This window comes from Oryza sativa, chromosome 5 (genome assembly GCF_034140825.1).
Source record: "Oryza sativa Japonica Group chromosome 5, ASM3414082v1".
In the NCBI taxonomy this organism is placed as follows: domain Eukaryota; kingdom Viridiplantae; phylum Streptophyta; class Magnoliopsida; order Poales; family Poaceae; genus Oryza; species Oryza sativa.
Window position 1 is genome coordinate 14973318 of NC_089039.1, and position 11646 is coordinate 14984963.

Consider the following 11646-nt stretch of genomic DNA (forward strand, 5'->3'; position numbering starts at 1 on the left):
CCCCTCAACATCTTCCTGATACCCCCACGTTCCCCAGGGGCAGAACCGTCCATTCGTAGGGCAACCTGTTTTACTAGCCGTTACTTTACCTCCCTTCCATCCCGGGTTCAAATTCGAATCACCCATCCCACCAAATCCCCCCCTTGAAAAACTCCTCCTAATCAATCGCCGCCTTTTCTCTCTTCTCGCCTCTCCTGCATCCTCAGCTCGCGATGGAGGCGCGATGCGGGGGCCTCGCCGTCGTCGCCGTGCGGCGGCCGCTGCAGCCGCGGGACACCAACGTGGTGGCCTCCCCAGCCGCGGCGCTCGCCGGGAAGGCGGCGAAGGGGAAGGGGAAGGGGAAGGGGACGGCGAGGGCGGCGTCGTCTCCGCCGTCGGTGAGGTCGTACGCGAAGGCCGGGGGATGCAGGGTGGGGTTGAGGGAGGTGTCGCTGGCGGAGGAGCTGGAGAAGGCGCGGGAGCGGCGGGGCCGGATGCGCGCGGCGAGGGAGGTGACGGGGAGGGCCCTGGAGGAGCGCGCCGCGGCGCTGCGGCGGGAGGCGAGGGAGTGGGAGCGGCGGGCCGACGAGCAGCGGCGCCTCGTCGCGGAGCTCATGCGGCTGATCGGCATGCCGGAGGTCAGTCTCGTACTCTCGTTCGTCCGCGTGCCGCCCGCGGATTCGATTTAGCTCGATTTAAGCTTGTTTTCTGTGCTACTGTTGGATGCTGATGGCTAGTTCTCAATTTCATTTGACAGGTTTACACTCCAGTGGAATCACTGAGATCGAAGGAAGAGAGGAAGAGAAAGGAAGGGATTGCGCACTCTGGTTCGCTGGTAAATGCTTCCATTCCCATTAGATTCACTGAGACACAGCCTTTCATTTTTTTTTCTGTTATTGGTACAAAGTTATTTTGAGAACAACTCAGGATGACAGGATTCGATGCCTTTTCGAGTGAATCAAGTGCTCTGCATTCTAATTAGGTGCACACGCTGTTGTTGCAGGATACTGCATCGTCATTGCTGGATGATGTTAGGGAGAGTTGCTGTGATCGGGAATCGGAGGGAGCAACGACTGAAACTAGCTCTTGATTTGTGTTCCTTCCAGCACTGTCAACTCCTTTTGCAGATGGCCCGTGAATGAAATCAAATGCCTTGTTTGAGATTTCTGTTTGTATAGTTTCGCTAATTTTGATTGGGCAAGAGCAAAGTGGTCTGCAAAATTTGATACTACTATTCGTAACTGAAAGTCCATTCTGATTTTTGTTTTCCATTCACAAAGATAACCAATTTTATCGCATCCATGTGTTTTATGGACCACCTCCTGTGGTAAGTCAGCCGAAAGGGCTTAGACTTAGTGGGACCCATATGTCCTGTGGACCATCTCCTATGGTAGGTTTTAGCCCGTCTTTATTTTCCTTTTTGTCGGGCCATATCCCATCCCTTTCAGCCCAACTGACCAACTTCTTGGCCCAACCAATCAAGTGGTGAAGAAACTCATGCGACTTCAAGTCTGGAACTCGAAATTAAACTAGAAAATAAACATGCCAGTTGGCGCTCTTTAATTTATTTCCCATGTATTTATATGAGTTAGTAGTTATTTTGGGAGTCTACGAGCTAGTTTTGTCTTCAAGCTTAATTGGTTTTATAATTGTTAGAAATTCTTATATTTTAGGATGGAAGAGGTAGTATATAACAAATATTTTTCAAAAATGGTTTCTCAAAACACAAAATTGGATCTAACCTTTTAAATGGTTTTCATTTATTTTCCTATTTACTGTTTCTTCTGAAAATATAGGATATTAATGTTGTCATGTACTTCTCTCCTATTTCGTATTTATCTTTCGACTTAACCTACAGTATGTCCTACAAGGATTTAAAATACTTCAACATTTGTTTAAATATATGACATTGTTGACTTTTAAATATAGCATTTGAACATTTGTTTTATTTATAAAATCATGTGAGTATCATTTATTATCATTAAAGACATTTTAATCATTACTTATATTTTTTATAAGACGAATTATAAAACATTAGATAAAAAATAACGTCATCTATTTAAAAACACACTTTCCTTACTTCTTTCTTATTTTTTCTTCGTTTTTTATTTTCCTCTATTTATGATTACTCCAGCTCGAGGAGCAACACACAGTGGCACCACAAATCCAAACAAGTGACTACGTGAGGGCGGGAGACTGTGAGCCTATGATTATGACTTGTGAGAGTCTGAGTGGCATAAGACGTCCTTACTGGGTCGTGAAGCCCAGTGCGGCTTTTAATTGTTTGGGTAACCAGCTAGATTGATCTAGACTTTCCTAGGGAGACGGGCCTGGCACCTAGGCGCACGAAAGAGAAACGCACTCCCAAATTACTCGCAAATTTAACGTGCCACGTGGACCAATCATATTCCAGCCGAACGGCGGGCTTGAGAAGATAAAGATGGGGGACACGTGGCTAATTTTCAGAGGACCTAACTCTAAATTCTCAGGAGCCACGTGGTCCAATCATATGTCTGATTTACATCCCTACAATCGGTTTTTAAGATCTGTGGTGGCTTTGCCTCTAGGATTAGGGTCTGTTTGGCACAGGTCCAGCTCTAGCTCCACCTCTCCTAGAGCTGGAGCCCAACCAAATAGTTTCAGCTCCACCTAAAATAGGAGCTGAGCTGGGTGGAGCGCTCTAACAAAATAAACTAGGAAGGTGGAGTTGGAGCTGTACCAAACAGGGCCTTAGATTCTAACAAGTAACCAGCAGCATTCGAACGCATTGCATCTAAAATTTACATTTTTATATTTGACCTAATGAACACATTCGTGAAGTTATTGTTTTGATTAAAATAATGAATTCTGTTGCTTCTTGTCTATTGAATGAACTGTTTTATCAATGAGTGGTCAGGTAATTATAGTCCAATCAACTGACAAAAACGCATTTTAAAACTGAGCTATTTAATCTTTATTTACGAACAGAGAACATATATTGATATATATCAGTCTGAATACAAAGTAGCAGCTCGAAATATCATGAACTATCAAAACAGTATTTATTAATTTAATTAAAAATTTTAAATTAATAATTCTTAAGGTGTAATTAATGTGGACTATTCTTTTATTAGGCTAAGTAGATATAATTTGAAAAATAATCAGCATGTTTACCTTATTCCTAAAATCATAATATTTATAATAAAACAATAATAGCCATTGGCGACTAGTATTTTCTAATTTTGATTTTTTTTTAAAAAGAAAACGATAGTCTCTCATAGGGTAGATTTTCCTTTACAACGCAATGCGATTCTGTCGCTTAAATCCATAAGAATTTGACATTCACATGGTAAATGAACTAGCAAAACAAAATATTTTTTTTCTACAGAAACATGCAGTAAAATTCTCTTGTAATTCCCGTTACGAAGTATAGGACTTTGCTAGTTTCACTATAAATGAAATAAATCTAGAGCATATATGCAATAAAATCTGTAGTATCCACAAATGATTTATTTTTTAAAAAGAAAACGACAATCTCGATCTCAAAGGTTAATTTTCCTTTACAATGCCATGCGATTCTGTCGCTTAATTCCGTAAGATATGTACATTCACACGGTAAATGAACTAGCAAAACAACGCACTCCCTCCATTTCGTAATAAGGCATAACTATTTTAAAAGTTGTTTTATAATATAAGGTGTGCATGCATGCATGTCATTAATTAGCATTTCTTTTCCACTACAATATTATTATTTAAATCTTCCACCATCAAAATCTTTAATTTTATTGGGTGCATGTATTCTATTTATTAGGGTAATCCAAACTATGAGATGATAATAATTATTTCTTGGTCTTTGGGTTAATGATGGTTATGCTTTATATTTTGGAATGGAGGGAGTAATTTTCTACATAAACATCCAATAAAATTCTCTTGTAAATCCCTCTACGAAGTACAGGGACTTTGCTAGTTTCACTCTAAATGAAATAAATCTAGAGCATATGCAATAAAATCTGTAGTGTCCACAAATTTAATACTGGCCAGCTCAAGCCATTAATGCAAAAGATTGAAATCTTCAATAAAATCCATGTATTAATCTATGCAATAAAATCTATGAATACAAATGATTGAAATCTTCAATTGCCAGCTCACGCCAGATAAACCCATCAAATGCATGCTGCTTTTGACCTATATATATGCTTCTATCCCCAAATCCAACCTGCAACAAGATCGAGTGAACAAGAACATGTATACTGCATCTACAATGCCAAAACCCCCATTATATTCAACCCTCCTCCTGCTGCCTATTCTACTAGTTCTAATTTCAACCACATGTATACTAGCTGCAGATGAGCCATGTACGGCACCGCCTTGTCAAGGAAGTGAGTAACACACCCATCATCCCTCTTATCATCTTCTTCCTTCTTTCAACCTGCTCCAATCACCAGCATTCTACTTGACTTTTTGTTTGAGATGAAGGAGAACAACAATTTATAATACATGGATTTCTTGGTCATCATTTGTGGTCGATGTGCAGAGCAGACATGGCCAGAGCTCCTCGGAAAGGACCAGGACACGGCCTACGACACCATAAAGCGTGAGAATCCGCAGGTGACAAATATTGTGTACTTGATTTCGAATAGTATTGGGCGAGAGGAAAATGATGAATTCTGTTGTAATCGCGTCGTGCTGGTGATTGGAGCCCTTCCAACCGGTGGCGAAGGGATCAGCAAGGTGCCGCAAGTTGGCTAGAATTGTATATTGGCAAAATGAATAATTGATTATCCAATTCCATAATATGTTGGATTTTTTATGGTAATCTAAAGTTATTTTGCTCTAATATGTTGGTTTCGCTCCTTTCGGTCTGTTTGCTTTGTTCTGTTGTTCTGTGCCTGGTGGCAAGTTCAATTTCGAGATGTAATGATGTAAAGAGTAACAGCAAGTCAGCAAGAGCAATGTGAAATGTTAAAAATTCTGATCTACCCCTTTATTTGGTGAGGTTAACTGCAATCCTTATTCCATCATATATAACCTTCTTTTCTACTCCCTCCGTTTTTTAATAGATGACGACTTTTTCTTACATGTTTGACTATTCGTCTTATTCAAAATTTTTATGCAAATGTATAAGATATAAATCACACTTAAAGTACTATGAATGATAAAACAACTCATAATAAAATAAATTATAATTACGTAAATTTTTTGAATAAGACGAAAGGTCAAACATATGAGAAAAGGTCAACGGCGTCATCTATTAAAAAACGGAGGTAGTATCTAGGTTCATGATCTACATATATATGCAATATTCTACAATGATAGATCCGTACCTTTAGTTTGGAAGGAATTTAGTATTCCACTTAATTACCTCTTCTAGTCTGATTTAGCATATATATATACCAACATGAATATTACAAGTAGATGCAGTATGGCCAATCCAACCCATCCAACAAGAACCCCCATGCCCAGAAATTTTGATGCCCAACAAAAGACGATCCAATTAACACAAAAGAAAAGAGAACACTGTGTGCTGTTCCTATATAGAGCTACTCTGAGGCTGTGTTTAATTCAGCGCAAAGTTTGGATTTTGGTTGAAATTGGAGATGATGTGACTGAAAAGTTGTGTGTATGACAGGTTGATGTGATGGAAAAGGACTGAAGTTTGGATCCAAACTTTAGTTCTAAACACAGCCTGATTCTTCTTTCCAGGAGTCCTCAATCGGTTCGTTTTCACTAGTAAAAAGTACTAATTCCCTCCTAAACTATCGCAGTCGACTGAATTACCCCCTCCCTAAACTTAAATACAGGATATTTTACACCCTCAACTATTTATATTGGACAAATACATCCCTTAGCACTGTTCTGGGTTGTTTTGACTTGTGCTTGCATTAGTGACGCCACCGTGACAGTTGAATCAGGAAAAAAAAAACTCTCTGGACCCACCTGCGATCCCTCTCCCTCATGGTGGTGGTGTTGATACTTAACCAAGACAATACTGTACATTGCTGCAGTCTTTAGCATAGCCGTGGACGGTAACTTAGAAAATCCATTGAAATCGATGTGTAGATGAGTAGATATTTGAGTAGTGTTGTGGGATAATGCATTTGGTGATGATACATTATGACAGTAATTGAATCAGAATTATGAGATTATATATATGGTGGCATTATTGGTTGAGGGAAAGGGATGGCAGGTGGGTCTAAAGAGTTCTTTTTAATTTTCTTTGCTAATTGGACTGCCAAGTCGATGCTTCGCGGCTACTTTCTCTTCTTCCACTAGGGCTTGCTTTTTGGAAGTAGTATGATGAGATTATACATATGAATTTGAAAAGCGTTTCGTGCGACTACTAGTTGTTCGTCCACCACAGCTCGTATCTTCCTCTTTACTCGAGTGTTGCACGTCATTGTCAAAGCCCGTTATGGTGGATCGTCTTCCTCTTTGCTCGGGTGCTGCACATCAACGTCAAAGCCCGTTATGGCGAGTTGTTCCTACTGTGCAGCCAAACGACCAAAATTGCCGGTACGCATTCATAATGTTTCGTACATTCGATATGTTCACGCTCTACTATCTAGTTTACATGTGTAAATTGTATGATGTGTTTATACTAGTATATATGTTCAATGTCGTGATTTATTTATAAAATAAATTAAACCTATATGTGCTTATATTTTCAATACCTATAGTACTATGTAGGCTGCGTTTTTTTCATTTTCAGTTTTTTTTCACTATGAGGAATCTTCTTAACAAACTTACCTATAAATTATGGCGACACCGACACCTATATACCAATGTGGAGGCAAAAGCTGTATGTTCTCAAGGTTACGTGTTTTACGAGCTGTAATAGGGCTATTGGAATTTGTCTTGATGAAGTGTAAATAGCCAGAAATGATATATTTGCAATGTTTGGGCAGTATAGATTACCAATAATTAAGTTTGAACCAACAAGTATAAGAAAAAAAAAAGTTAAGTAAACCTACAACAACAGGTGCCTGCCTCACAGAACACACACATAACTACCCCCCCCCCCCCCCCCCAAACAAAAATACAACCTTTTTTTAGTGCAATAGGATAACGCAGCACATGATTGATTTGAGTAGGTCGATCGATCGACCTAGGCGTCGATGGGCTTGCAGACGACGGTGGCGTGCTTGAGGATCTGGTTGCTGAACTGGCCGGGCTTCTCGGTGGTGTCCACCTTGTCCATCCCGGGCGGCGGCAGCAGGTCGAAGCTCTGGACGAGGCGGCCGAGCGTGATCCCGATGATGGGCAGCGCGAGGATGATCCCGGGGCAGCTGCGGCGGCCGACGCCGAAGGGCACGAAGCGGAAGTCGTTGCCGTGCGCCTCCACGGCCTTCTCCTCCTCCAGGAACCTCTCCGGCCTAAACTCGTCGGGGCGCACCCACCGCTTGGGGTCGTTGGCGAGGAACCACGCGTTCACCAGGATCTTGGACTCGGCGGGGATGTCGTAGCCGGCGAGCTTGCCGTCGGCGAGGTTCATGTGCGGCACCAGCAGCGGGATCGCCATGCGCAACCGCAGCGTCTCCTTCACCACCGCCTGCAGGTACGGCAGCCGCTCCAGGTCCGGCTCCGTCACCGCCGCGCCGCCCAGCACCGACGCCATCTCCTCCCGCACCTTCGACTGGATGCTCGGGTGGTTCACCAGCTCCGCGATTCCCCATTCGATCGACCACAGCGTCGTCTCGATAGCTGCACATTTCGCACAAAAAAAAGTACGCTTCTTGTTAATTAACATTTTGTACTCTTTTCTAAAAAATAATAATCCAACTAAAATTGGCGTTTTTTTTGGGTTTTGCTAAACTACTGTCGCCACATTTTTTGCTTCGTTACAGTCGATTTCTGGATCACTCGATCCCCACAAAGATTCGTGCCGTGATAATTTACATGATATGAATCAAGCACGACACCGGATCGGGTTAGCTAAAATTATGTCGACACATGCTATAATCGACTTTTTTAAGCCATTTACACAGAAATTACACCTCACTTACACCACATTTACATCCTACTTACATATATAGTTAGTATGTAATTTTTGAATTTACATATGTAATTTTAGGAATTACATATGTAATTTTGAGACTTACATTATAAATACATTAAAATTACATATGTAATTTAAGGAGTTACAATGTAAATACATACCGACTATTTTTTGGTGAAAAATATGGCGCCATAAATATAGCTACACCCTTTTTTTTTTTTACTACTGGTTTTGACTCAAATGTTTCGTATCTACGGTAGTTCATATGGTTTGAATCATAAGGTATGAGATAGCCGCCTACCATATGTACCCACACGACTTTGTGCATTGGGCATGTGCCGGATAATAAAAAAAATACAATTGTATGTTAGGTAATGGTTACTCTGATTAAGACGTGGCTACTACTTCTTACCCAAAGAACTGGTCCTCAAGACCAAGAACATGGCAACCTGATCATATAAAAGCTCGTATTTAATGAAGCCATACTTTAACCATAGCCTATCATGACAATATTATATATGATGCATACTTAATTAAGGTTCTTTTTAGCCACACTAACGATGTGATGTGTTGGTAGAAAAATGCTAGCATTGCAATTTGGCCTGGTTCTGAACCTTCTATTCTCCACAAACTCAGTTCCTTTCAAGTACTAGTAAAACTCCAGCTTTGTCAAAACTATGACATGGATACGTATGATGTACTACGATATATACTTTAGGCCTGATCCAAAGAAAATTAAGCTGAGGATAAACTAAAAGTCAAATCCTGCGCGGAATAAACAAAAACGTACCAGCAACGTTGATGTTCTCGACGATGTAGAGGACGTTGTCGTGGTTGATCTCGCCCTTCCTCTCGGCCTCGAGGATGTGGTCCATGGCGCACCGGATCTCACCAGTCTGTTCCATCACTCTCCTGCAAAAAAGACACAAACACGTCCATGCCGATTTGTCAGTCGAACAGTTCATCCGAAGCTTCCCAACACAGCTACTACCAAAAAGGCCAGCAGTTTCTCAGTCGCAAATCGATCCAGAAACCGAAAAAAAAATGCAAGCTGCAAATTGTATATCTTCTAATCAAAGGGATAGCTGCATGTTGTTGTTTGGCACCATTGATCGATCCAATCAAACGGGATTATATTACTCAGTTATGCAGTGTACTGATCGAGAAGAAAACAGGGGAAGCGTCTGAAGTTCTTGCGACCTTTTCAGTCATTGAGCACATGGGGGAGCTAGTAGATCTGCTCAATTCGCTGAGAACGAAATGAATTTCCGATCGGTTAGGTTACTGGTAGAGAGTTTCTGTCGCCGTCGGTGCTTCCGTGATGAGGCAGGACTTTGCCCAAATCGTAAGCTTTCAGCTGGCTGGCACGAAAAGCAACCCATGATGTGCGGCTCACCTACTCGTCAGACTTATTTGCATGTTTAGGAAAAGGAAGCTTTGAACATTAGGCAAGTCCAGTTCTTACAGATTAATCTCCTGTTGTCACTACTAAACCAAATCATTTTGGACATCGACATGGTACTGGTACCCTAGTGTTACTTAAACTAATGATTTTTGTTAGTACTAATACTATGAAAGTAATTAAGTTTCGAGATAAATCTATACATATTGCTCCCATGTAAATATTGGAAAGATATGAATACTTAGGGTGTGTTGGGCAACCCATGTTCCTAACCTCTTTCTCTCGTTTTCCACGCGCACGCTTTTCAAACTGTTAAATGATGTGTTTTTTGTAAAAAGTTTCTATGCGAAAGTTGCTTAAAAAAATAAAATTAATCCATTTTTTTAAAAAAATAGCTAACACTTAATTAATCACGTGCTAATGGATTGTTCCGTTTTGCATACTGGATGTTTGGATTGGGAACCTGGGGTGCCGAACTAAGCCTTAAAAGTTTTGAAGCTTACCTAATCTATAAGATTTGTGACACAGGAATTTTAACCGCTAATTCTCAACCTTGGTTGGATGTATCCCAACATGCCAAAAACCAACCGCTTTAATTAGGCTCCAGAGTTTAAACAACCGTGACGTGGACATTGGCTTTGGCACGGGGTGGTAGCTGGGCTCCGCGGCACAGGTCGAGCCCGAGTCAAGCCGTTGCACAACCAGAAATTTGACCTCGCAGCTACCACCTCGTGCTGTCACCGCTCAGCACAGCAAGCAGCAACAGCAAAGTGATTTGATTCCTCCTCCTACCCAAACAGATCTGAGGCTGCTGCCAAATTAATCCCCTTCCTCGCGTGGCATGTGCACATCCCTACTACTAGCGTAGAATATTGCTTTTACTACCAAACTTTTCGCTCATCCAGTTCATGTCACCGATGCAAATGCATCATGCATGCAAGATGCAACCAAACTAGTCACCTTCACCTCACCTACCACCACACACAATTTGGATACGCAAGATGACGAATAAAATTTTAAAAAAAATTGAAGGAGAGATCAAATGGGGTAGTATAATAATCTGGGACTAATTAGGTAGGATTTGTTCTTGCGGATTCTTGGGGATATGCAGTGCAGGTAAGGTAATTAATTGAGATAGTAACTTACTTGCGTTCCTGGACGAAGTGGTCCTCGAAGAGCTTCATGCGCTGGGACTTGAGCTGGTGGCAGCGTGCGAGGTAGCGGCGGAGGAAGGGGCGGAGGACGGGGATGAAGTCACCGTAGTTGTACTCGAAGCTCTGCGAGAGGCGGCTGCGCTCCGCGTTGAAGGCCTTGAGCTTGTTGAAGAGCGGGTCGTCCACGCTGTCGAAACGGCGGTCGAACATGATGCGGAACATGTCGTTGTACATCATCAGCTGCAACCTTCGCCGGATCACCACGCCGGAGGTCGCCGCGGCGGGGTCGCGGCGGACGTCCTCCACCACCAGCCTCGCCTCCTCCTCCCAACCCGCGCGGTTCTGGGCCACCACCTTGTTGGTGAAGAAGGGCACCGTCATGATCCGCCGCATCTTGCGCCAGTGGTCGCCGTACACGGTGAACACCATGTCCTGCCCCTTCCCGGTGAAGATGTCGAACACCACGTTGCGGGTGCGGGAGCCGAACTCGACGCCCTGGGTGTGGAGCACCTCCTTGGCGAGGTCCGGGCTGGACACCACCACCAGGTTGCGGACGCCCATGCGGAGGAGGAGGATGTCGCCGAACCGCCGCGCCAGCGCCATCAGGTTGCGGTGGTTGAGGTCGTCGCCGACCTGGAGCCAGTTGCCGACGATGGGCGCGCCGGCGGGGCCGGGCGGGAGGCGGAGCCTCTTCCCGGTGAGCTTGGCCACCACTAGGGCCAGCACCGCCGCCACGAACAGGCCCAGGAGGACCTTCTCCACGAGGAGGGCGTCCATTGCCGCCGCCGCTGCTCTGCTCCGGTGGAGAAGACGAGTTTGGGTTTGGTTTTGGATGCAGATGCGCTGCTCTGCTGAGGGCGATGATCCAACGGCGGGGATTATATATAGTGGGGGGATGGGGATTTTGGGTGCAGAGGGTTGGTGTGGGGGATGTGGGGCCCACATGGGTTGCGGACGTGGGCCCGGATTTTGGCCCTACTGGAAATAATCAGGTGGGGGTGGGGGGGGGGGGGTTATTTTTCCAAGCATTTTTGCACTCATTGCCATTTGCCAAAAGGGAAAGAAGGTGGTAAGAGCAGGTACAATAGCATGCTATTAGCAAGCTATTAGCCAGCTATAAACATATTTTAATGAGA

General features: G+C 43.3%; 2 protein-coding genes across 2 annotated transcripts; one reads left to right on the forward strand and one right to left on the reverse strand.

Moving 5' to 3' along the window:
- Nucleotides 1-115: 115 nt before the first annotated feature.
- Nucleotides 116-1250, forward strand: LOC9268442 (uncharacterized). Its single transcript, XM_026025426.2, has 3 exons — nucleotides 116-617; nucleotides 737-814; nucleotides 983-1250. The coding sequence occupies exons 1-3, from the start codon at nucleotides 213-215 to the stop codon at nucleotides 1067-1069; spliced, it is 570 nt and encodes a 189-aa protein (XP_025881211.1). The 5' UTR covers nucleotides 116-212; the 3' UTR covers nucleotides 1070-1250.
- A 5593-nt stretch (nucleotides 1251-6843) lies between these two features.
- LOC4338409 (trans-cinnamate 4-monooxygenase-like) lies at nucleotides 6844-11363 on the reverse strand. Its single transcript, XM_015784170.3, has 3 exons — nucleotides 10503-11363; nucleotides 8745-8866; nucleotides 6844-7659 (listed from the first exon to the last, which is right to left on the reverse strand). The coding sequence occupies exons 1-3, from the start codon at nucleotides 11285-11287 to the stop codon at nucleotides 7064-7066; spliced, it is 1503 nt and encodes a 500-aa protein (XP_015639656.1). The 5' UTR covers nucleotides 11288-11363; the 3' UTR covers nucleotides 6844-7063.
- Nucleotides 11364-11646: the final 283 nt, after the last annotated feature.